The sequence below is a fragment of the Sus scrofa genome, chromosome 13 (assembly GCF_054392235.1).
Source record: "Sus scrofa isolate SSC_HxYL_T2T_F1_AM1 chromosome 13, Sscrofa_HxYL_maternal_Yorkshire_Landrace_v2.0, whole genome shotgun sequence".
In the NCBI taxonomy this organism is placed as follows: domain Eukaryota; kingdom Metazoa; phylum Chordata; class Mammalia; order Artiodactyla; family Suidae; genus Sus; species Sus scrofa.
Window position 1 is genome coordinate 136,318,421 of NC_139395.1, and position 26,470 is coordinate 136,344,890.

At 37.8% G+C, this 26,470-nt stretch overlaps 1 protein-coding gene and 1 long non-coding RNA gene across 20 annotated transcripts in view; one reads left to right on the plus strand and one right to left on the minus strand.

The window, feature by feature from the left end:
- The window catches only part of KLHL24 (kelch like family member 24), a 40,425-nt gene that overhangs the window by 2,570 nt on the left and 11,385 nt on the right, over positions 1-26,470 (plus strand). For 7 of the 19 annotated variants that reach the window (XM_021069901.2, XM_021069903.2, XM_084990485.1 and 4 more), the window contains 5 exons: positions 2,633-2,766; positions 4,544-4,585; positions 8,934-9,914; positions 21,130-21,314; positions 22,105-22,223. In XM_021069901.2, the coding sequence (XP_020925560.1) occupies positions 8,995-9,914; positions 21,130-21,314; positions 22,105-22,223 (1,224 nt within the window). In that variant the 5' untranslated portion in view covers positions 2,633-2,766; positions 4,544-4,585; positions 8,934-8,994. The remainder of the gene's footprint in view (positions 1-2,632; positions 2,767-4,543; positions 4,586-8,933; positions 9,915-21,129; positions 21,315-22,104; positions 22,224-26,470) is intronic. The other 12 variants (XM_021069906.2, XM_021069907.2, XM_084990490.1 and 9 more) reach the window with 3 other exon arrangements.
- On the minus strand, positions 8,407-15,650 carry LOC146397637 (uncharacterized). Its single transcript, XR_014824455.1, has 2 exons — positions 12,360-15,650; positions 8,407-11,340 (listed from the first exon to the last, which is right to left on the minus strand). It is a non-coding gene; the product is annotated as an uncharacterized LOC146397637 (long non-coding RNA).

Here is a 26,470-nt window from a genome sequence, read left to right on the forward strand (position 1 = left end):
TTGTGACTGAAACAGCATGTGGCCACTTGACAATTGTTGACATTTTAAAACCTCTATTCTTCCTCCTATTAAAAACACAATAGCTGAACTAGCTTTTTTATTAAACATTTTTTTTTACCTCTGCAGTTCTTTTTTTTTTTTTTGTCTTTTTGCCTTTTCTAGGGCCACTCCTGTGACATATGGAGGTTCCCAGGCTAGGGGTTGAATCGGAGCTGTAGCCACCGGCCTACGCCAGAGCCACAGCAACGCGGGATCCGAGCCGCGTCTGCAACCTACACCACAGCTCATGGCAACACCGGATCCTTAACCCACTGAGCAAGGCCAGGGATCGAACCTGCAACTTCATGGTTCCTAGTCAGATTCGTTTCCACCACGCCACGACGGGAACTCCCTTGCAGTTCTATTTTTTAAATAAATTTTATTGGAGTGTAGGTGATTTAAAATGTTGTGTTAGTTTCAGGTATACAGCAAGGTAAACCAGCCATACATATACATATATATCCATTCTTTTTCAGATTCTTTCCCAATGTAGGCCATCACAGAGTATTGAATAGATAGATTTCCCCAAGCTTTAAAGTAGGTCCTTGTTACTGATGGATTCCATATGTAGTAGTATGTATGCCAGTCCCAACCTCTCAGTCCATCCCTACCTCCAAAGTTTCCCCTTTGGTAACCGTCAGTTTAGTTTCAAAATCTTTGAGTCTATTAAAGAGTTTGTCACTCTGCTTAAATTTGTTACCCAAGGGCTGCAATTTCATAGCATTTGGCACAGCTCAAAGTCTACCAGGAGTTCCCCTGTGGCGCAGAAGGTTAAGGATCTGGCATTGTCACTGCTGTGACTTGGGTCACTACTGTAGCGTGGGTTCAATCCCTGACCTGTGAATTTCTGCATACTGCAAACATGGCCCCCTCCCAAAAAAAGTCTACTTTTTATGTGCCATATGAAAGTTCCTGGGCCAGGGGTTGAATCAAAGCTGCAGCTGTGGCCTACACCATAGCCACAGCAACACCAGATCCAGGCTACATCTGCGACCTATGTTGCAGCTTGCAGCAATGCCAGAGCCTTCACTGGATGAGTGAGACCAGGAATTGAACCCTCATCCTTACAGAGGCAATGTCAGTCCTTAGCTTGCTGAGCCACAGTGGGAACTCCTACTTGACGGTTTCTAAAACTTACTCCTGTAAATAATTTGTGTCACCACTGTGGTAAACAAAAAGCATTGATTTATATAGGTTTTTTTTTTTTAATATATAGAGAAGTCATCTAAAATCTGTAAGTCTTAAGATTTTAAAACGAAACAATGCACTGGATACTTAAAAGAAACATGTTTCTAACAGGATAAAACCAAAGGGCATTAAGTTTACATGTCAAGTAGTTTCAGTAGTGTAGCTTTATACCAGGTATGATGTCTGATGATTAACTTTTTTTTCTTCCTTTGGGTTTTGGGGAATATTAGTAGCCAAAAGTTTTAAAGCAAGGGAGAGAAACACTGAATGGAGCAACTCAAATTTTTTGTTCTGTGATTTGGGAGAAGATAGTATTCTTTTTTCAGTTAAAGAGTCGGTTGTTTAGTCTGACGCATTGTTTAAGCACTTCTAAATTTTTCATCATCAAATTCCTCTTATTTTCATTAATCAAAGTAATAATGTATTGACTATTTGAGGTTCTAATAAGCAAGTGATATTCTTTTGTTATAATTCTAGACAAGGAAATTTAAGGTTTTTGTTGGTTTCTAATATCTTATGGTGGGTAAATATGTTCTTGGTGCCTTCATTAAGATAAATTAGAAATGTTAAAAATAGGAATTCCCATTGTGGCGCAGTGGTTAACGAATGCGACTAGGAACCATGAGGTGATGGGTTCGATCCCTGGCCTTGCTCAGTGGGTTAAGGATCCGGCGTTGCTGTGAGCTGTGGTGTAGGTGGCACACTCGGCTTGGATCTCGCGGTGCTGTGGCTCTGGCGTAGGCCGGTGGCTACAGCTCTGATTCAACCCCTAGCCTGGGAACCTCCATATATTGCAGGAGTGGCCCTAGAAAAGACAAAAAGACAAAAAGACAAAAAAAAAAAAAAAGAAAGAAAGAAAGAAATGTTAAAAATAACAGCTTGAAGACTGGACTTTAAATACTACATTTGTAAAATTTGATTTGGGCACCACTACTCCAAGACTAAAGGTTTAAATTGAAAATTTAAGGGTATAAATTTACAGTTTTTAAAAAGCAGTCACTAAATCGACTGCTTCAAGTAAATTAGTGTTTGAGAAAAGGGTGAAAAAACTGCTTGTTTTCTGATAGCCACATTTTATATATAATTTCCAACTTTTAAATAATGGATTTACTGTGTTACAGTGGCTTCTGGCTTTCCTTCTTTTGAGTTGCTATATATTTTTAGAGATAAATCTCTTATTCATTAGCCTCTTTGCTGTTTCTGCTATGTTGTTCTTCACTCAAAGTTTGATTTGAGAAAAAGGAGTAGTGTAGAGCATAGCGTGTAGCAATTCCTTATGCAAGGTGTAGGGACCATGTTAGTCAAAATGTTGGTGTCCTTTACTGTCTGGTACTTATTAGTCTTTATAAGCCCCTCACTAATCCATACTATCTTAAGGCTAATAGTAACTTTTTTCTTTGTATAGGTCTCCTGCATTCTAAAGGAAAAATAAGCTTGATTGCAGTACAACTACTCTCTAAGATCAATTCTGGTATTATATATCTCCTTTGGACTTTTTATGCTAACCTCCTCTGCCCCTTGCTCTGACCTATTAGGTTGGTAAGTATTATCTAAAATCCCTGCAGAAAATTCCCCGGGTGGATGCCTTGCCCTTCTACTCCATAAGGTGTAATTCTAGAGTAGATCAGTCATGAGAGAATCTCTTCCAGTTTGCACCTGTATTTTCTGCTAGAGAAACACAGAGAATTTAAATCTATTTTAGTATCAGTCTTGGAGTTCTTGTTTGATTCTAATCTTAGCCAATCTTACATAGTCTAAAATGGTGTCTGAGTCCAATATTCACCACCCCAGTGCCAGACAGAGAGTAGGCTCTCTGGAATTGTTTCTTGAATTGACCCAAACCCCTACATTGGCTCAGGAACTTATTGTATTTTTTTCTTTTCTTTTTTTTTTCCCTCCCAACCTCACCCGCAGCATATGGAAGTTCCCAGCTCAGTGATTGAATCCAAGCCACAGCTTGACCTATACCACAGCTGCAGCAATACTGGATCCTTAACCCACTGTACTACAGCACAAATTCCAGGATCTTATTGTCTTATTGGGAAGAAACTTACTTAGCTAGGACTGACAGTCCCCTAATTGGACCAAGTTGAAATACTCTTTACCAAGGTACACACAAGTTAGATTGACCTACACAAAAAGGAAACAAGCAAGATAGCATTCACCTCACAATCAAAGCATAATCAGGGTATAGAGAACTGTGTTTGTGTATACATGTAGAAAAAATCAGTAGTCTGTAATCCTGGTTTTTAAAGATCAACTTTTGAATTTGCCTAAAATTGTTAAGAATTTATGAGTTCTATTTATAGATATCTAGGTCAGAAACCAGAACCACTTGTGTTTAAATTCTGTGCACAGTTCAAGATTCTAGTATTTTTCGCTTGAGTATTCCTCTCTTCTCTGTACAAAAAGAAAAGAAAAAGCGAAAAGAATTGTGCTGAATTGGTTGGTTTCTTTTATTATTATTATCATTATTATTATTATTATCTTACTTTTTTAGGGCTGCACCCACAACATATGGATGTTCCCAGGCTAAGGGTCAAATCGGAGTTATAGCTAGCTGTGGGCCTGCACAGCCACCGCAACACTGTATCCAAGCCATGTCTGCAACCCACACCACAACCCACGGCAACACTGGATCCTTAACCCACTGAGCAAGGCCAGGGATTGAATCTACGTCCTCACGGATGCTAGTTAGGTTTGTTACCACTGAGCCACCATGGGAACTCTCAGTTGGTTTCTATAGGTACTAAAGTCTATAAGGAAAAAAAAAGCAGAAGAAATGTGCATTTATATACTAAAAGATTTTAAATAACTACTTGATAAGCAGGGTGATTTTTTTTTTTTTTTTTTTGTCTTTTTGTCTTTTTGCTATTTCTTGGGCCGCTCCTGCGGCATATGGAGGTTCCCAGGCGAGGGGTCGAATCGGAGCTGTAGCCACCAGCCTACGCCAGACCCACAGCAACGAGGGATCCGAGCCACGTCTGCGACCTATACCACAGCTCACGGCAACGCCGGACCCTTAAGCAGGGTGATTTTATATGGATAATCTAGATAGCTAAGAATTAAAACACTGAAATTTTTTTACCTGAATTACCCAGAATACTTGAGATTTTCTTATTAATTTCATAATTATGTAAGATATTAATTTGCTTTAAGGAATTGTTATTCAGTATTGGTTTTCTTTGCAAAAGTACAACTTCCAGTCAAACTGAAATCTACTAAAATCTTTTTTCAGTATATTAGTAATTAATGCTAATTATACTTGAAGTAATTACTATTTCATTTGTATATTACTGTTCTCCATTTACTTTAGGTGTGGAAAAACTGGGGCTTTGACCAAGCAAATGCTAAAAAGGTATTTTATTTATAATATTTATAAACTGTAAATATTGTTATTAGAAAATATAACTCATTTTCCTTTAACCAGGGATCACATAGACCATCAGAGTAACAGGGAACAATCCTGTCCTAATGATGATATAGGAAGGCAGCATCACAGTCATTTCCGTTACCAAATAAAATATTTACATACTCCTTTCCATTCCTTCCAAATATCCCCAGTCCCTCTTCTACCATTTCTCCAGCCTTAGAAATACTAAAATAGGAGTTCCCATCATGGCTCAGCAGAAATGAATCTGACTAGCATCCATGAGGATGCAGGTTCAATCCCTGGCCTCTCTCAGTGGGTTAAGGATCCGGCGTTGCTGTGAGCTGTGGTGTAGGTCACAGATGTGGCTCAGATCTGGCATTGCTGTGGCTGTGGTGTAGACCAGTGCCTATAGCTCCAATTGAACCCCTAGCCTGGGAACCTCCATATGCCATGGGTGCGACCCTAAAAAGACCAAAAAAAAAAAAAAAAAAAGAAAAAGAAATACTAAAATAAATTATCTCCATTCTTTTTTCTGGAACATAGGCCAAAACCATTTGTTTTTAAATCTGCCTAGCCATCCAAAACTTGTTCTATGACATTTTTTAGTTCTGCATTTGGAAATAAACTCTTAGAGTGCCCTTAGTCAGAAGACTCTCTTAAAAATCTTCCTTTCAGGAGTTCTCTTACGGAGCAGTGGGTTAGGGATCTGGCATTGTCACTGCAGCGACTTGGGTGGCTGCTATAGCATGGGTTTGATCCCTTGCCTGGGAACTTCTACACACCACAGGTGTGACGGAAAAAAAAAAAAAAAAAAAAAAGAAAGAAAAATCTTCCTTTCAGGTAAGATTGTAGCTTTAGGAATGAAGCTCCTGAAGGAAATGATGGAGAGAAAGAATGGATACTGGCTTTTCTAGACAAGTCATGTAACTTTGGCAGTCAGTTGAAAGTCTGGTCACTTTTGCACCCACTAACTTGTGTAGGTATTACTTTCAGTTATATGTCTTTAGAACAAATATTTTCCTTTTGTTTTGTCCAGAGATGCCTACTTACTTGCTCCTTTTCTTTTTTTCTTTCTTTTCTCTTTTTGGTCTTTTTAAAGCCGCATCCATGGCATATGAAGTTCCCAGGCTAGGGTCGAATTGGAGCTGCAGCTGCTGGCCTACGCCACAGCCACAGCCACACCAGATCCGAGCCACCTCTGTGACCTATACCACAGCTCACAGCAATGCTGGATCCTTAACCCACTGACCAATGTCAGGGATCGAACAGGTGTCCTCATGGATACTAGTCGGGTTCACTACCACTGAGCCACGATGGAATCTCCAGTTGCTCCTTTTTCTAATGGGAATAATGATGCTTTGATATTTTCTGTTTTTGGAAGAATTCAGTGTGTAATTTTATGTTTCATTTTCTTGATTATAAGTTCATTAATGACAAATCTTAAACCTATATTAGATACTATATACTTTGAGGTGTTATTAAACTTGTCTTTACATTTTTAACCATTCCTAGTTAAAATAAAAATACTTTGTGTAAAATGGGAAAATAAAGTCTAGTGAATTACACCTGGAAGCCCAAAAGATACACTCTGAAATATATCTCTATTCAGAGTTTATATTTTGTGCTGTTGTGAACTGGTGAATGGGAGAGTTCTCAGAAAGTCTGGAGAAGGTGAGGCTGTCCAACAAGCCAGGCAAAAGCTGCTTGGAAGGAAGTAGCCCAGATCTATGAGATAGTCTCTTTTGTATCTAAAGCAGTTAATAAGTTATCTTGTTGCTGTTGAGCGCTTTGTAGGAACAAGTGATTTTATAGCTGTTCTAATTCAGGATTTTAAGTTCTACATTGAGTGGAAGACCTCTCGTCAATAAACAACCAAGGAAAATATCTATGAGAATTAAGGGGCGGAAAATAGCATAAAAAGACCCTTAATTCATATAAAATTTTATTTTATTTTTTATTTTTTGGTCTTTTTGCCATTTCTTGGGCCGCTCCCACACATATGGAGGTTCCCAGGCTAGGGGTTGAATTGGAGCTATAGCCACTGGCCTACGCCAGAGCCACAGCAACGCGGGATCCAAGCCAAGTGTGCCACCTACACCACAGCTCACGGCAACGCCAGATCCTTAACCCACTGAGCAAGGCCAGGGATCAAACCCTCCACCTCGTGGTTCCTAGTTGGATTCGCTAACCACTGAGACACGACGGGAACTCCTCATGTAAAATTTTAATCAGCCTTGTGTTAATACAACTCACTCAATATTACTATCCCCAAATTTATCAGATATAGATACAATAAAATACCAGAGACAGTGCTAGATTATTGGATATAGAAAGCAGAGTATCCTTTCATTTATGTTTTCTTTCTTTTCTTTTTTTTCTTTTTTGGCCTCCTGGCAGCAGCCAGGGATCAGATCTGAGCTGCAGTTTTGGCACTGCAGATCCTTAATCCACTGTGCCAGGCCAGGGATTGAACTGGTGTCCCAGTGCTCCAGAGGTGCCACAGATCCTGTAGCACTGCAGTGGGAACCCCTCATTTGTGTGTTCTTACTTGTCCCTTCTAGCCAAAAGGGAAATTCATAGTACTTGCAGTATGTTATCTTGTTTTGCATTCTAGGTACATTTGTATTTAAACATTGAAGAAACTTGTTGCATCGGGTTAAGAACCTGACATAATGTCTGTGAGAATGCTGGTTCGATCCCTGGCCTCCATCAGTGGGTTTAGGATCGTCATTGCCACAAGCACTGGCGTAGGTGGTAGATGCAGCTCAGATCTGGCATTGCTGTGGCTATAGTGTAGGCCAGCAGCTACAGCTCCGATTTGACCCCCTAGCTTGGGAACTTCCATATGCCATGGGAACAGCCCTAAAGAGGAAAGAAAAAAAAAAAATCTGGAATTCCCATCGTGGCTCAGTGGAAACAAATCTGACTAGTATCCATGAGGATGCAGGTTCATTCCCTGTCCTCACTCAGTGGGTTAAGGATCTGTCATTGCCGTGAGCTGTGGTGTAGGTCACAGATGAGGCTTGGATCTGGTGTTGCTGTGGCTGTGGTATAAGCTGGTGGCTACAGCTCCGATTTGACCCCTAGTCTGGGAACCTCCATATGCCATGGGTGTGTCCCTAAAAAGACCAAAAAATAAAAAATAAAATCTAAAAACCGAGTACTGTATAATTATAGTGCAGATTTGGGGGAAAATAAAGAAAAACAAAAATAAATCTCTTTAACATTTTGGCATATGTGCCTTATGTTTTCTATGCCTAGATACACTGATACTTAACTTTTTCTATTTTCTTTACATATTTTTTGATATCTGCTTTTCACGTACTATCTGGATACTTCTTCCCCATGTCATTTAATAGTCTATATAATTTTTTTTTTGGACTGAAGAGTTTCTGTTTGATTGGTGACGAAGCCTACAGACTTCTTGGTCACTAAGATTAGTCTATATAATTTTTAATGGGTGCATGGACTGTATTCCATCCTTAAGATATACTGTGGTTTAGCTAATCACCTATAAGTTGTTTTAAGTATTTTCTATTAATACAGAATTGAACATCTGTAGATAAATATTTCCATATAATCCTGATTATTTCCGTAGGATAGATTGCTAGAAAGGGATTTTAATGGTCAAAAAACGTACATATTTTAAAGACCATTGATAGATACAGCTAAATTCTTCTCTAGCAACACTATATTAAAATAATTTTTTTAAATTTTAATCTTTGCATGCACATCTTTTTATTTATTTATTTATTTATTTTTGTCTTTTTGCTATTTCTTTGGGCCACTCCCACGGCATATGGAGGTTCCCAGGCTAGGGGTCCAATCACAGCTGTAGCCGCCAGCCTATGCCAGAGCCACAGCAACGCGGGGTCCGAGCCGCGTCTGCAACCTACACCACAGCTCACGGCAACGCCGGATCCTTAACCCACTAAGCAAGGGCAGGGACCGAACCCGCAACCTCATGGTTCCTAGTCGGATTCGTTAACCACTGCGCCACGACGGGAACTCCTTAAAATAATTTATATTAGGATTCTGAATATAGTCAAATGCTATGTCTTGAAGCATTCTCACAGCTCTACATTCAGTAGATGAACCCAGTTGTGGAAAAGGGAAACAGAACGTTGTTAGTAAATCACAAGGTGTCTATTACCCTTTCAAATTATTCCTACTGTTCTAATTGTATAAATCTTTATTAAGATGAGATAGTGCTTTTACCCTGTATGAAATATGTTGTTTGATTTTGTTGTAGTGATTACATCAAAATGAAATTATGTAATTTGAATACTGAACTTTTTACATATTGAAGTGTTTTAACTTTTTTTACTTTTAGTCACATAAGGAAGATCCCTAACAGTTACTTCTCAACAATTATATAGTCATCTGATGTAACAATGGTACTAATATTGGGACGAAGACTAAACAGAGAGGATCTCGGGGTGCGTGATTCACCAGCAACAAAGCGTAAAGTTTTTGAAATGGACCCTAAATCTCTGACAGGCCGAGAGTTTTTTGACTTCTCTTCAGGATCATCCCATGCTGAAAACATACTGCAGATATTTAATGAATTCCGAGATAGCCGCTTATTCACAGATGTTATCATCTGTGTGGAAGGAAAAGAATTTCCTTGCCATAGAGCTGTTCTCTCAGCCTGTAGTAGCTACTTCAGAGCTATGTTTTGTAATGACCACAGGGAAAGCCGAGAAATGTTGGTTGAGATCAATGGTATTTTAGCTGAAGCTATGGAATGTTTTTTGCAGTATGTTTATACTGGAAAAGTGAAGATCACCACAGAGAATGTACAGTATCTCTTTGAAACATCAAGCCTTTTTCAGATTAGTGTTCTCCGTGATGCATGTGCCAAGTTCTTAGAGGAGCAACTTGATCCTTGTAATTGCTTAGGAATCCAGCGCTTTGCTGATACCCATTCCCTCAAAACACTCTTCACAAAATGCAAGAATTTTGCATTACAAACTTTTGAGGATGTGTCCCAGCATGAAGAATTTCTTGAGCTTGACAAAGATGAACTAATTGATTATATTTGTAGTGATGAACTTGTTATTGGCAAAGAGGAGATGGTTTTTGAAGCTGTCATGCGCTGGGTCTATCGTGCTGTTGATCTGAGAAGACCACTGTTACATGAGCTCCTGACACATGTGAGACTCCCCCTGTTGCATCCCAACTACTTTGTTCAAACAGTTGAGGTGGACCAATTGATCCAGAATTCTCCTGAGTGTTATCAGTTGTTGCATGAAGCAAGACGATACCACATACTTGGGAATGAAATGATGTCCCCAAGGACTAGGCCGCGCAGGTAAGAAGACTGTTTACGTATGAACAATAGTATATGTAATTAACAAAAGTTTTTGTTTTTAAAATAGTTTAAAATCTGAGTGTAATTTCAGTATCGTCGTTTATATGCATTGTCTGCAGGTGGCTTTATATAATCTGAGATTTGTTTTAGATTACAGATCGTTAGAATTTCTCTCCCAGTGAAGACTATATTCAACAGTAGCATTTTTTGTTTTTGTTGTTCTGAGCTGTGAGAGGGTATTGCAAAGGGTCTTCACAACCATGCATGTTTCAACCCATTTCTTCTGATTTCTCTTTACCTTTGTAGGGTACCAAGTCATTCCACTTTTCTTTCCAAAGGGTCTTTGGCTATAAAGTAGCTAAAGACTTTGTTAGACTCTGTTGGACTGCCTCTGCTTATAAAAAGAATAATTTGTTTATTCTCAGACCAAACTTTTTCATAACAAACATGAAATACCTGTATTTTTACCTGAAGTAAATAAGCTGGTATAGATTGAGTGGATTCTCAGATGTAAAACCCAGGTGTCAGATCTTTTCTTATTGCTACAGTTACTATATTTAAACCACCTATAGATTTTAATTCATAAACTCTAGAAAAATAATCGCTATGCCTTAATAATGGGAGGAATAGTATTAATGTATTTTACAGTGAATAAGCAAAAAATGGCTGAGAAATAAAAAATTTTTTAAATACTTTTCTGACAAAGCTAATTGTGTGTGAAAAACCACATAACATAAAATTTATATTCTAACCATTTTAAGTGTACTGTTTAATAGTGTTAAATATATTCACACTGTTGTGAAACTAGTGTTTATTTTGTTTTCCTACACTATCTCCACTTTTCCTATAAATTCACTCTAGCATACCTCTCAAATGAACATTTTTAGCATTGATTTTGATTATCATTGTTTTGGAATGTGATTAAAATTCAGCATATTTTGAGATAGCATGTCTTTAAAAATCTACAGTAGTTTGGATATAGCAAGGTTTAATCTGTTTCCTCATATGTAGAATGAGAATGATGATAAATAGTGCTTACTTCACAGGTTTTGCCATTGAAACTATCAATGCAGTAATCTTTAAGGTACTCAGCATAGAAAGTGGTACATGGGAAATGCTTAAAATATTATTAGCTATTATTATTTATATGATGTTATGTTGATCTGACCCACTTTAAGAAAACTCCCAGTAGTTGACTGTCTGAACTTTTTTATAAATTGGGAACAATATTGGGTAACTGTTATTACAAAAAATAATGTAGTATTTCTTTGTTTTAGGATTAGAAAGTGCTTTTTTTCCCCTCCAAGGAACTGTCCTTTGTTAAAAGTAATTGTTTTATAAGAAACAAATACTCTACTTGGAGTTTCTGTTGTGGCTTAGAGGGTTAAGAGCCCAACTAGTATCCATGAGGACGTCGGTTCAATCCCTGATCTTGCTCAGTGGGTTAAGCATCTGGAGTTGCTGCAAGCTCTGGCGTAGGTCACAGATGTGGCTTGGATCTGGCGTTGCTGTGGCTCTGGTGTAGGCTAGCAGCTGCCCCTCAGATTTGACCCCTAGCCTGGGAACTTCCATATGCCACAGATGCGGCCCTAAACAGAAAAAAAAAATTTTTTTTTTTCACTCTTATTCGTTTAACAAAGAACAAAAAGCTACAATTTTATTCTATAAAATATACTGATGATTTTTTTAAAGTTCTTTTTAGGACTGTTAAGAGGCTTCGGCTGAGCTTAAGAATGTGAAAGACCAAGATTCTTAAGTGTATTAATAAAGAAAGCTAAACAGGGAGTTCCTGCTGTGGTGCAGTGGTTTAACAATCCAACCTCAGGGGCTCAGGTCACTGTGTAGGCTTGGACCTGGGATCTTCCATATGACATGGTGCAGCCATTAAAAAAAAGAAAGAAGAAGAAAGCTAAACAGCTTTGGGACTGTTCCAGAACTTTTCTGGACAAACATTATCTCTCCAAGGGCAAAATTGTATATTTTTCCAAACAGAATCCCCTTGTGGTAGACAGAATGATTGTGGGTCAAATAGAGTTAATAATATCTATCCTATATATCTCCTGTCTGTATAGTATTAGAATAGGAACCAAGGGGTATATGTTGTAGAATCAAAGTAAATCATTTATATTAACATTATTTATGTATAAAGATATAACTGGAATGAAATCAGAATGCAGCCTAAAGATAATTGGGCTTAGATTATAATTAGAGAATTTTCTGATTTTCTTAGTTATCTGATTTTAAAAAATACAGTTTTACATCCAATTTTTTTTTTTTCTTTCTACCTTTTGTAGGGCCGCTCCCACAGCATATGGAGGTTCCCAGGCTAGGGGGTCTAATAGGAGATGTAGCTGCTGGCCTATGCCAGAATCACAGCAACACAGAATCCAAGCCGAGTCTGCGACCTACACCACAGTTCACATCAACGCCGGATCCTTAACCCACTGAGCAAGGCCAAGGATCGAACCCTCCATCTCATGGTTCCTAATCGGATTCGTTAACCACTGAGCCACGACAGGAACTCCTACATCCAATTTTTAAGGGAACTAATCCCTTTCATATAGTGAAACACATCTGTATACAAGATTTCGATATCACTTCTCTTTAGGAGGTGAGTAGGATAAAAAACAATTATATTGAATTTGCAGACTATTGTAAATACAATAGCAGATATTTATTTTATGTAGGCATTACATGAGAAATCTGAAGAGGAATCCTCTATTTTACAACTCTGCCATCACCTTCTGTCCCTTAATATTCTGTCTTTCACTTCTCTGTTACTGCATGTTAGTACTAATCACTAGAAATCTCCTTATCTGAACAATATGTGTTATTTGTACAGGTTCCCATCTTTGGGAGAAGCTCTAAACTTCTTTGTAAGATGAGTGATGTCTCTCCTTCTTCAACTGCAGTTTACTCCTCTGACTTCTGCTCCAGTAGTCACCCTACTGAAACGCCTCTCAATCAGATCATCACTGACCTCCTATTTGTTATTTGTTAGCCTCTTTTCGGTCTTTATTCACTTTGATCTCTCTTTAGGATCTGACATTTTAAATTGCATTACTCCCTCTTGAAACTCTCTTCCATTAGCTTTGGGAGTACCATTTCCCTCATGGTCATCTTCTTCAGCTACTATTTTTCAACTTGATAGTTCTTTATCTAGTCTTCAAAATGATATTCCCTTGGTTCACATCTCTTTACTTGCCCTGATACTTGCCTAGACGATCTCTTCTCTTCTCCTGGTCTTAATTACCATGCTTGCTATTGACTTATCAAACCTATATCTCCAGCCAAGACTTTTTCATTCATTAAGCCAATGTCTTTCTAAAATTACATATATAGGGAGTTCCTTTTATGGCTCAGTGGGTTACGAGACTAGTATCCAAAAGGATGCAGTTTGATCCCTGGCCTCACTCAGTGGCTTAAAGATCCAGTGTTTTGCCACGAGCTATGGTGTAGGTCACAGAGGTGGCTGGGATCTGGCATTGCTGTGGCTGTGGCCTAGGACAGCATCTGCAACTCTGATTCAGCTCCTAGCCCAGGAACTTCCATATGCTGCAAGTGCAGCTATAAAAAGAAAAAAAAATTATCTCTGGATTAGGACAATGACAGTCTGATCCCACCACTCTATAGTTAGGTTATACTCTTCACAGCATCCAGTATTTTTTTTCTTTTTTTTTTTTTTTTTGGCTGTGTGGGCAGCATGTGGACGTTCCTGGGCCAGAGATCAAACCTATGCCGCAACAGTAACCAGGGCCACAGCAGTGACAATGCTGGCTCCTTAACCCACTGGGCCACAGAGGAACTCCTCATCCAGTATTTCGTTAGTGTTTATCATGTGCCAAGTATTCTCCAGAGCTCAGTGCATACTGGGTTGTTTACTTACATATATACCCATGTGTCTCTTAAATAACAGAGAAAACCTCAAGATACATTATTAAAATCAGAGTGTGATGGCAGTTTCCTGGAAACATATAGGACATAAGACCATGAAAGCTTCAATAATCTGCACCACCACTTTTAAACCTTGGGTACATAAATAAAAAATAGTAGAGCCCAATTACAAAGGAGTAAAGCTTAGGAATAGACTTGTCATTTTATTAATATGTTATACAACTTTAAATCTTTATATTAATGTATAATACCATTTTTAATAATGCCAAGTACAAGCCTCATGATGCATTAAGAATACTGGCTTCACACAGGGAATCTAATCGCTTGTGATGGAACATGATGGAGGATAATGTGAGAAAAAGAAAAAATATATATATATATTTGTGGGTCACTTTGTTGTACAGCAGAGATTGACAGAACATTGTAAATCAACTATAATGAAAAAATTTTTTTAAAGAGTACTGTCTTCAGAATCAGACAGGACCGAACTGGAATCTAGCTCTACATAACTAGTTAAATATGTGACCTCGGATAAAGCATTTTAACTTCTCTGTGTATCAGCTTCCTCATCTATAAAATAAGCATAATGCCATCTACTTTGTAAGATTGTTATGAGGATTAGAAATACCATATGAAAAATGCATAACCTAGTATTTGACATCAAATGCTTATAATAATTATTGCTGGTTTCATGAATAATCAAAATATATTATAAATTTGTTCTGTATTTTTATAGACTAGGAAATGTGGTTTGCTATCAAGTGGTTTATTTTTTAAGTATAAATTGTTCCTATCCATGGAAAAAAATATTTGCCATACTCCACTAAGCAATAGAGATAGCTAAGATTTAATAAGATCATCATTTTGGGTTTGGAATTGGTTAATAAACTACTTTTCTAATACCTTCTACTATCTCTTGTCTAATAATCAGTTACTGTATAATGAAAATAGGAACCTAATTTCCATAATGAAGACAGGTTCAAGTTCTTAAATCAATGAGAAAACTAAGATTACTTTTTTTTTTTTTTTTTTTGGCCACACCTGTGACATACAGAAGTTCCCAGGCCAGGGATCAGACCCATGCCACAGTAGTGTCAACACCAGACCTTTAATCCACCTCTCCACAGGGGAACTGCAAGATTTTTAAGAAGTAATATTTTTGAACTCAATCTTCTGCATTTTTGTTCCAGTCCCACAGTTTACTGTTTTTATACATGTTAGTTTATTGTTATTTTGAACCCATTTTTATGTGAAAGTACTGCATACATGTGTACAAAGGTCTGCTTGACCCTTGATATATCAGTTATCATCCCCCAAAGGATACCTCCCCATTATCAGTTTTTTTTTAACTCTTTTTAGAAATATTCTTTGCATATAGAAGTGTATGTTTACACACATATATCCCTACTCTTTCTTATATAGATTGTAGTATACTTCACCCAAAGTTATATACCTTGTTTTTATCACTTAAAAGTATCTTGGAGGTTGTTCTGTATCAACACACACAGGTCTTCATTCCTTTTTTTTTTTTTTTTTTGTATTTTTTGCCTTTTCTGGGGCTGCTTCCCACGGCATATGGAGGTTCCCAGGCTAGGGGTTTAATCAGCGTTGTGGCCTCTGGCCTATGCCAGAGCCATAGCAATGCGGGATCCGAGCCAAGTCTGTGACCTACACCACAGCTCACGTTAACACCACCAGATCCTTAACCCACTGAGCAAGGCCAAGGATCGAACCCATAACCTCATGGTTCCTAGTTGGATTCGTTAACCACTGCACCATGACAGGAACTCCCCTTTTTTTCTTTCACTTTTTTTTTTTTTTTTTGTGTTTTTAGGACTGCACCTGGGGCATATGGAGGTTCCCAAGATAGGGGTCCAATTGGAGCTACAGCTTCCAGCCTACACCACAGCCACAGCAATACCAAATCAGAGCCACTTCTACGATCTGTACCTCAGCTCATGGCAATGCTGGATCCTTAACCCAGCTAGCAAGGCCAGGGATCGAACCCAAGTCCTCATGGATACTAGTTGGGTTTGTTACCACTGAGCCACAATGGGAACTCTTTTCACTCTTTATTATGGAAAATTTCAAATTCATTCTTTTTTAAGAGACATCTATGCCATTCATGGATACCATAGTTTATTTAATCCATCTCTTAATGATGGATATTTAGGTTGTTTCTAGATTTTTTTCATCACAAACAATGCTCAGTGAATATTCATGTATATATGTTGGATAATTTACAGCCTAGATTGCTACAAGTGGAATTGCTCAGTCATAGGATATGTACATTTTAAATTTTGGTAGATATTTTAAAAATTGCCTTCCAGGGGTTCCCGTCGTGGCTCAGCAGTTAGCAAATCTGACTAGCATCCATGAGGACATAGGTTCGATCCCTGGTCTCGCTCAGTGGGTTAAGGATCTGGTGTTGCCATGAGCTGTGCGGTGTAGGTCGCAGATGCAACTCAGATCCTGTGTTGATGTGGCTGTGGTGTAGGCTGGCAGCTACAGCTCTGATTCAGCACCTAGCCTGGGAACCTACATATGCTGCAGGTGCAGCCCTAAAAAGCAAAAAAAAAAAAAAAAAAAAAATTGCCTTCCAGTTTATACTTTATGCAAAAATAATGGGAGTCTACATTTCTCCATTCCCTTACTGGCACAGTATATTTTTAGCTTTTGTAAATCTTTGCTGCTCTGGAAAAGTGAAAATTGATATCTCCCAATTTTAATTTGTATTTCTTTAATGTGGAAGACTGAACATCTTTTCCTGAGTTTGAAAATCGTTTGTAAAAAAAAAAAAAAGGAAGGAGTTGCCGTCGTGGCACAGTGGTTAACGAATCCGACTAGGAACCATGAGGTTGAGGGTTCAGTCCCTGGCCTTGCTCCTTGGGTTAAGGATCCAGCATTGCTGTGAGCTGTGGTGTGGGTTGCAGACACAGCTCAGATCTGGCATTGCTGTGGCTCTGGCATAGGCCAGTGGCTACAGCTCTGATTAGACCCCTAGCCTGGGAACCTGCATATGCCGTGGGAGTGGCCCTAGAGATGGCAAAAAGACAAAAAAATAAAAAATAAAAAGGAAAAAAAAAGAAAATTGTTTGTAGATTCTTTTCTGCAGTTCATTGAACTCTAGTGTATCAGAATTCTGATTGCAAGTAATTGAAATCTGCTCGCCAGCATAATCGTAGGAGGGAGATAGATATGTTAAAAGGGTACAGAGGAGTTCCCATCATGGCATAGCAGAAACGTATCCGGCTAGGAACCATGAGGTTGCGGGTTTGATCCCTGGCCTCGCTCAGTAGGTTAAGGATCCAGCTTTGCTGTGAGCTGTGGTGTAGGTCGCATACATGACTCGGATCCCATGTTGCTGTGGCTGTGGCGTAGACCAGCAGCAACAGCTCCGATTAGACTCCTAGCCTGGGAACCTCCATATGCCCATGGGTGTGGCCCTAAAAAGCAAGAAGACATAAAAGGGTATAGGAATTCAGTATCTTGTAGAACCTAAGGGCAGAAATTCAGCAGGATTTCCAAGACTAGAATAGGCTAATGAAAAGCCACCAGAAACCAAGGTATGCCCTGCCCTCTCTCTACCTCTTGCCTCTGCTGTTCTCTGCATACCTGCATCATTCTCACTAGTCTGGCTGGATATGACCACTCATGGTCTATATTATAAGTTCAGTCACCCATAGAGATTGAATCTCTCCATCTCGTGTGGAGAGATAATCTCATTCAGCCAGACAACCTTCTGTGGACAGTTGTTACCAATGGCAGTGGGAGCAGGATCATGTAGCAGAAAAGTGATAGCTGAAATTCTTGTCCCGTACGTAAGAACAGACAACCCAGTAGTGGCTATTAATAGTATGGTATGGGTTTTTTTTTTTCCTTTGTTCTTTCTTGAGGCAAAGAGGAGGGGATAGAGTAATTTATACTAATTGGAGATAACAGAAAAATAACAGCCATATTCCTACCTTCAAGAGGTAACACTGGCATTTGGCTTTATTCTTCCCTTTTATTCTCTATGAATTTATTATTTCTTTTACAGAGTTGTAATCTATTTTATAGTCTGCTGTTATCATTTAATATGTGGTAAACATATTTTCATGCCATGAAATCTACTATAATGTGCCATAACCATCCCACCCACATTTAAACTCTTAACTCTTTTTTTTTAGTAGTGAGAGGAACATCTTTGTGGCTATGTAAGCACATCCGTGATTAGTTCCTGATGATAAATTCTTAGATAAGTGTTGATTTTTAAGAGTAAACACTTGAAATCTTTCGACCTGTAAAACATTTCCTTATAGAACTTACTCTGCCTATTCCAGTTTCAGGTGGAAAGCCTTACCACACCAATTGAAACTACCCTTAGTAAGTTTAGAAAGCCATAAGGTTTATAGCTGGCATAGCCTCTTAAGGGGTCATTTATATTTATGAACCTTGATCCAGTAACTCCTATAGGCTCAGAAACTTTGTTTCTTCATTTGTTTTGGCTTTTTAGGGCCACACCCGTGGCATATGGAAATTCCCAGTCTAGGAGTCCAATCAGAGCCATAGCTGCCAGCCTATGCCACAGCCACAGCAACACTAGATCCAGGCTGTGTCTTCGACCTACACCACAGCTCACAGCAACGCTGGATCCTTAACCCACTGAATGAGGCCAGAGATCAAACCCGCATCCTCATGGATACTAATCGGATTCGTTATCACTGAGCAACAACAGGAACTCCTGGAAACTTTTTTTTGGTACAGTAAGAATAGATCACACTATTAGCAGATTTAATGTTAATTATGAGGGACTGATTAACTCATTTATCTTCTACTTATATGTATTTATTTGCAATAAGAAATGGAACTGTTTGGAGTTCCTGTTGTGGAACTCTTAAAAAATAGATTGTACGAGTATCCAGAATTTTATTCATGCTTTACTATCATCTTGGCTAATTTTTTTATTCTGGTCACCATTATCAGCTGCAGCAATTCATTTCCTTCAAGTCAGTCATCTTCCTGCCTGAGATAAATATTTTTCCAAGCTCAAGAAGTAAAAATAACTTTTATTGAGTTAACAGTCTCTAATGAGAACACCAGACTTGTCTCTAATTAAACTAAAAGCTATTTTGTTGCAAGTAAGACCTTCAGTTACGAAAAACTACTAGTTTGCTGATCCTTTAAGATAAATACATGTAGACACTGAAATGATCCTTGATTTAATGAGATTAAATATTTTAGCCATTAGCTTTTTGTGCTATTTTCTCTTTTTGTTCCAAGGTATGAAATAGACAATGTAGTTTATTGGGCTAGGAAGTCTCAGAAAAGGCAAGCAAATTCAAGCAAAGAGAACATATGTAAAATGCTATAAAGAATGTATAAAACAAAATTCTACATATGTAAAATGCTATAAAGAATGTATAAAGGAGTTCCTGTCGTGGCTCAGTGGTTAACGAATGCGACTAGGAACCATGAGGTTGTGGGTTCGATCCCTGGCCTTGCTCAGTGGGTTAACGATCCGGCGTTGCCGTGAGCTGTGGTGTAGGTCACAAACGTGGCTCGGATCCCGCTTTGCTGTGGCTCTGGCGTAGGCCGGTGGCTACAGCTCCGATTCAACCCCTAGCCTGGGAACCTCCATATGCCGCGGGAGCGGCCCAAGAAATAACAACAACAACAAAAAGACAAAAGACCAAAAAAAAAAAAAAAAAAAATGTATAAAACAAAATTCTACCAGAATTCTATGTAGTAATTACCTTGATTTTATACTAAAACAATTAGGAGTGGCTGAACCCTAGTACAGTATTTAGCAATTTTTGTTACAGTCAGTCAACAAAAAAGGCTTTGAGGAATATCATGCAGATTTGTCTTAGAAGTATTTCAAGTGAGATTTTAGGAAATAATACTTCTATGGAAAGAAGGATAAATTAATCAGTAGTTAAACTACTAAGTGTCTGGTGCTATCCACTACTTACTTTTAATATTTACATTTTGGAATTATTTGGTAATAGTAAATATTACTGGTAGTATTTGGATCTCCTTCTGTTAATATTTTACTATTTACTAGATTAGGGTTATATAATTCACTGGCTTTCTAAAAGTAATTTTTAGTCCATCTGTGAATAATATTCTTTTCTATAATGTCTATTTCTTATTTTATAATGGAAAAAGTATGCCTGGCATGGACAAGGTGCATGATTATTAGTTGAAATAGCTGTAAGTATAGCTAGAATATAGCAGCTCTGTTAAAGGGACATACCAGTGTTGCTTAACAGGTTTTTTCTAGTGTAATTGTAAAACATCACACTAAGTAAAACTACAAAAGGGTGTTCTGACTTCTGGCCTGGCCTTTTTTTTCCCTTCACATTTACATAAGAAGAGAGGGATTGTTAACATTTTTCTTTGTGAGACTTAATAAATAATCATAAGACTTTTTCATTTTCATGAGGCTTAAGAACAAAAAGAAAAGGCTTGGATAAGCTTTTAGTTTTTCCTGTCTCTATTTTAATTTTAAACTACAAAGTAAAAGAAGCCAGTAATTAACATAAACCTTAGGATTCCTTTAGTTCTCTTAAAAGTTGTCTTTTCCACTCTAAAAGTAGCCATGCTCATTATTGTTTTGAAAATTTGTGTTGATAGAAAAGAGGAAGCCACACAATCCAGAGAAAGCCATCATTAGCACTTTGGTATGTCCTTTCCAGACACATTATTTACATAGTATCCATCCTAGTCCTTTCCTTACCTACCATTTTTCATCTTGCTTTTTTTCCTTTAGCATTCATTGTTATAAACTGTTAACATTTTTAGTGACCACCACCATTTTAAGTTGGATTACTTAATTTACTTAACATAAAAGTTATTTTTAAAAATAATGTCTGAACAAATACATAGATTCCTCTAAATGGTACCTAGATTGTACTATGAATTCCTGCTGAAAGAACTAGCAATCTGATGAAAAAGCTCCCTTTTCCAACACTTAGAAAACGTGCATTATCTTATCTTATATGGTTATGCGTATCTGAATTGCTGCAAGACTGCGTTTGAAAGTCATCCTTACTATTACCAGGGTTCCACTTGAGTTGGGTGGGATCTTTGGACTGCTTTACAATTTTTAAGATAAAATTCATAGAAATTTTCTGTAGAAAGATACCACTAAATCCCTTGTAAATGTTCTCAAAGTAAGTAATTGGCAGCCTGTATTAGTTGACACATGCCCAGAGAATAAACTTAACTGTTTATAATGTTCCATTTTCTTTATGACAATGGTATGCTCTTAGAGTTTTAAACAATCTTGAGTGTATTTTAATTTGTTATTTCTGTATTTTTATAATAATTATTTTAGGTCAACTGGCTATTCTGAGGTAATAGTTGTCGTTGGAGGCTGTGAACGAGTTGGAGGATTTAATCTTCCATATACTGAGTGTTATGATCCTGTGACAGGAGAGTGGAAGTCTTTGGCTAAGCTTCCAGAATTTACCAAATCAGAGTATGCGGTCTGTGCTCTAAGGAATGACATTCTTGTTTCAGGTAAATAAAGACCTATTACAATAGCTACTTTTAATTTAAACACAGTTTGGCTGTTTTAAACCATTACTGTGTCTCAAAGGAAAATGGGTGAAAGTGGACACACCCACTTAAGGCAGATCAGATTATACAGCAAATAAAACTGAAAATGACTTTTTACTCTTAAAAACAGGCACAAGATGATGCAGAATGATTTATAAAAGATTCACCAGAAAACGCCTTTAACCATATTATTTTTTAAATGCTCACAAATGATAGAGAATATGGTATAATTTTTAAAATGTTTACCTGTTTGCTTTGAGGAATATAGTAAAGTAGGCAAAGTGAAATGTACTCAGAGTTAAACATCTCTAATCCACCCTTTTACCAGCTTTGCAAGTTGCTGTATTATGACACATCGAACAGTGTAACAACACATACTTTATTTTGTACAGTGGTATGCTTTTTAAAAAATGGGGCATTTAAAAAAACTTTCTATAAAAGTAGTGTTTTTTCAGGTGCTTCTGTTGTCTGACTCTAAAATGAACAGTCTTATACACCTGTAAAATCCATACTCTACATTTTGTTATTGGGCATAGGATTATTATTTCTCAAGATAACAATGGACAAAGTTAAATCTACTCTGTAGAACTATTTCTGTTAAGTTTTAAGAGGGTCCTTATTTCATTTATTGAACTAAATCCTCAAATTCTTGGACTGGGTGAATAAATCAGTGTTTTCATTATCTATGCCTCTGACATAGATCTCTTGGTGATATGCATATTAGTGTGTGTGAATTGTTTTGCATTTAAAGGTGGAAGAATCAATGGCCGTGATGTGTGGATTTATAATTCACAATTAAATATTTGGATCAGAGTTGCTTCTCTAAATAAAGGCAGATGGCGTCACAAAATGGCAGTCCTCCTGGGTAAAGTAAGAGAAACTATTTTCATTATTGCTGGTACATTTCCAGAATAAATACCACAGATGAATCCTTCATTTTACTCACCCTCTGGGTATTTTGGATTCAGATTGTGTTTCCTTCCATTTCTAACCTTAATACATAAACTGAAGATATAAACAATTTGACACTGTACTTTTGAATGGATATTTTGTTCTCCCAATTTGGAATTCATAGCAGTGCAGCACATTTCTCTTCTCAAGCACCATTGGAGTCTATAAATGCCTGAGAAGCATTGAAAAATAAAGGAGTGACATCAAGTTCAAAAACAGGCCTGTGTCGAATCCAAGCAGGCTTTTTCTTTTTACTGACTTTGGCATTCATGCCACGATATATTTATCTAGAGTAATGTTGTTTTATCTTTTTATTAGTACAAGTAGGGGCAAAAGAAATAAGTGTTAAGATAAACTTGCCAATATATTTGAAAACAAACTTATTACTGGCTACAGCAAATAAATGTTATAAAAAACATAAAATTTAATTCTGGACCATTCACCATCCTTTGGATCTTGAGAATCCCTTGTGGACTAGTGGTTTCCAAACTTTTTAAGAGAAACTACATCTACTTTTTTGAAGTTAAATCTAATAGAAAAAGCTATTCAATAAAGCAGATGTACCAAGGGCTGACTTGGGCTCTTTAGCCTTTCCTTGCTTCCATCTCTATCAGTTCCTCCAAAGTTACTTCAAAGTAGTAAGTAATCTAAGTAAAAGCAGCATACTTGTTCACATGTTTGGTTTTTTTTTTTTTTAAGTATAGTTGATTTACAACATTGTGTTAGTTTCAAGTATACAGCATAGTGATTTGTGTTTTAGGGTTTTTGTTTGCAGATTTTATATTCTATTATAGGTTATCACAAGATATCAGATATATCACACATTTTTTTGTTGTTTTGGGGGTTTTTGTTTGTTTGTTTGTTTTGTTTGTTTTTGCTTTTTTGGGCCACACTCGTGACATATGGAAGTTCTCAGGCTAGGGGTCAAATCCAGAGCTGCGGCTGCTGGCCTACACCACAGCCACCGCAACACCAGATCCAAGCCACATCTATGACTAAACCACAGCTAACGGCAACAATGGATCCTTAACTTACTGAGTGAGGCCAGGAATCGAACCTGTGTCCTCATGGATGCTAGTCAGGTTCATTACCACTGAGCCACAATGGGAACTCCCTATTTTTTTTTTTATTTAATTGGAGTAGAGTTGATTTATAACATTGTGTTAGTTTGTGTTAGTTTCCTATGTCCAGCAAAGTGATTTAGTTATACAGATATACATATCCATTCTTTTTCAAATTCCTTTTCCCAGTATTATAGAATACTGAGTAGAGTTCCTTGTCACACATGCATTTCTGACTGGTCCCTTAGTACCCCGTTCTTAAAAGATTGCTGCCTCTTAAGCCCTCTCATGAAGACATTTTAGAGCCACCACAGAATCACTCTAGTTGAAACATAGATGATGCTTCCCACTCAGCCTCCCTCCCCCTATCTCCACACTGAAGCTTCTCCATACTATAGAATACTAGAGCTTCTCAAAGCACAGTTTGAAAGCTACTGTTAATTCCTGAGGGTATTTATCTAGTGTGCTGCCATCAATAAGACCAATGAAATAATGAGGACCTTGAGATAGATGCAATGGAAATAAAACATTAATAAAATATTTTCTAAAACCATTGCTTTGTTAGTATCTACCATATTATATGTAGTTTTGGTAGTAGCTATACCTCAAGAATGACAAAATGTTACTGGAAAAGGGCAGCTAAAATAATTAAAGGATTGACAAGAGATCTGACTAAAAATATTATAATTGTTTAGTCTGAACATACAGAAGCAGATGAAAATGATTGATATCACAAATATCATGTATAGATTGATGAACACAAATTTATTTGACAAATATTAGTATTTGAAAGAAATAAAAGGAATCCTTCCTACCTTACATAGCAAGTACTCAATTCATGAAAAATAATTATCCTAAAAATTACAATGTAGGCTGAATTCAAACCTATAAAGTTATTTAAATTTATAAATGCTCTATTTTAAAGAAACCTAGAATGGTTTGGAATATAGAATCTTAGAGTAAGAAGGAATTTTAGAGAATATTTAATATAACTTTTTCAGTTCACAAAGAAACTGAATCCAGAGAGGTGAAGTCATTTGCCCAAGGTTGCACAGAAAGTGATAAATGGGCAAAAGCTCAGATTTTCCTTGTCTAGAGACCTTTTATCTTAAGACTCATGGCATATATTTTTAGTTTACACATGTAGAGAATAGTATTAAAGTTTTATCCTCAAAATTGCATTTTGTGATAGGTACTATTTTATTATCTGAGTTTTCAAATTGAGGAAATCAAGACTGAGTTTCAGAGAGAATAGATAAGCTGCTCAAGCAAGGTCTTACTTGCAGTAACAGAGCTAGATATGGACCCTTCCTCTCCTGACTTCAAAGCCTATGCCATTAATTACTGCATTGTGCCTCAGTTTCCATACCAGTGCTGGCATTCCTACCTCTTATGCAGTTTCTAGCTGCATGACCTTGAGTAAGTTAACCTCTCTGAGCTGTGTGGTTTGGGGAGAGCAAACCCATCAAATAGATCATTTTAACATAATGTGAGAAATACAAGATTGAAAAAGCATTGGGCTCTTGAGGAAATTTGGAAGAGTAGGGAAAGATAGATCATGGACACTTTTTTTTTTTTTTTTTTTTTTTTTAGTCTTTTTGCCATTTCTTAGGTCGCTCCCACGGCATATGGAGGTTCCCAGGCTAGGGGTCCAATTGGAGCTGTAGCCACCAGCCTACACCAGAACCACAACACCGTGGGATCCGAGCTGTGTCTGCAACCTACACCACAGCTCACGGCAACACCGGATCCTCAACCCACTGAGTGAGGCCAGGGATCGAACCCGCAACCTCATGGTTCCTAGTCAGATTCGTTAACCACTGAGCCACGATGGGAACTCCGATCATGGACACATTTGAATGACAATGTATAAAGTTTGACCTTGACCTTTAGGTGTTTATTATTAAAAATTAAAAGGAGTTGATGAAGTATTGATGAAAATTAATCTGTGGTTAGAGAGTATAGGAGTAGAGACCAGGAGATTGAGAGGTATGAAATGACACAGGCCTCAGGCTAGAATAGTGGCAATGGGAAGCAAACGTAACAGATGAGAGAGATTCTGTGAAAGAAGGTTCATTAGAACTTAATGGTTGGGGGAGTTCCCGTTGTGGCGCAGTGGTTAACGAATCCGACTAGGAACCATGAGGTTGTGGGTTCAATCCCTGGCCTTGCTCAGTGGGTTAAGGATCCAGTGTTGCCGTGAGCTGTGGTGTAGGTTGCAGACACAGCTCGGATCCCTCGTTGCTGTGGCCCTGGCATAGGCTGGTGGGTTACAGCTCCGATTCAACCCCTAGCCTGGGAACCTCCAATATGCCACAGGAGCGGCCCAAGAAATGGCAAAAAAAAAAGACAAAAAAAAAAAAAAAAAAGAACTTAATGGTTGGTTAGATAGGGATGGAGAGAAGAGTTATGATGACTGTCCATTAAAAGAATTGTAGGTGTTAAACTGGAGGGCTTCTATATGTTAAGTTTCTTATGTATCTCATGATGCTTAATGGATTATTCTACATCTAAGTAATTTAACAAATTCGTCTAACATATAAAGATGTTTATTTGTCCTACCTTCTTCATATTTGTGAAAAAATATGCATGTGGAAGCCCTTTAAAATATATAGTATGGGGAGTTCCCGTCGTGGCACAGTGGTTAACGAATCCGACTAGGAACCATGAGGTTGCGGGTTCGGTCCCTGCCCTTGCTCAGTGGGTTAACGATCCGGCGTTGCCGTGAGCTGTGGTTGTAGGTTGCAGACACAGCTCGGATCCCTCGTTGCTGTGGCTCTGGCGTAGGCCGGTGGCTACAGCTCCGATTCGACCCCTAGCCTGGGAACCTCCATATGCTGCAGGAGCGGCCCAAGAAATAGCAAAAAAAAAAAAGATAAAATATATAGTATGAAGTTCATTATGTATTAGATACTTTTCCGGCACTGTAGGAACTAAATTAAATAATTCAGAGATCTCACAATCTAAAGGGAACCCTCCTACAGTGTTGGTGGGAATGTAAGCTGCAACCACCATGGAAGAGAGTATGGAAGTTCCTTAAAAAACTAAATATAGAACTACCATATGACCACTCTTGGGCATATATCCAGAGAAAACCATAATTTG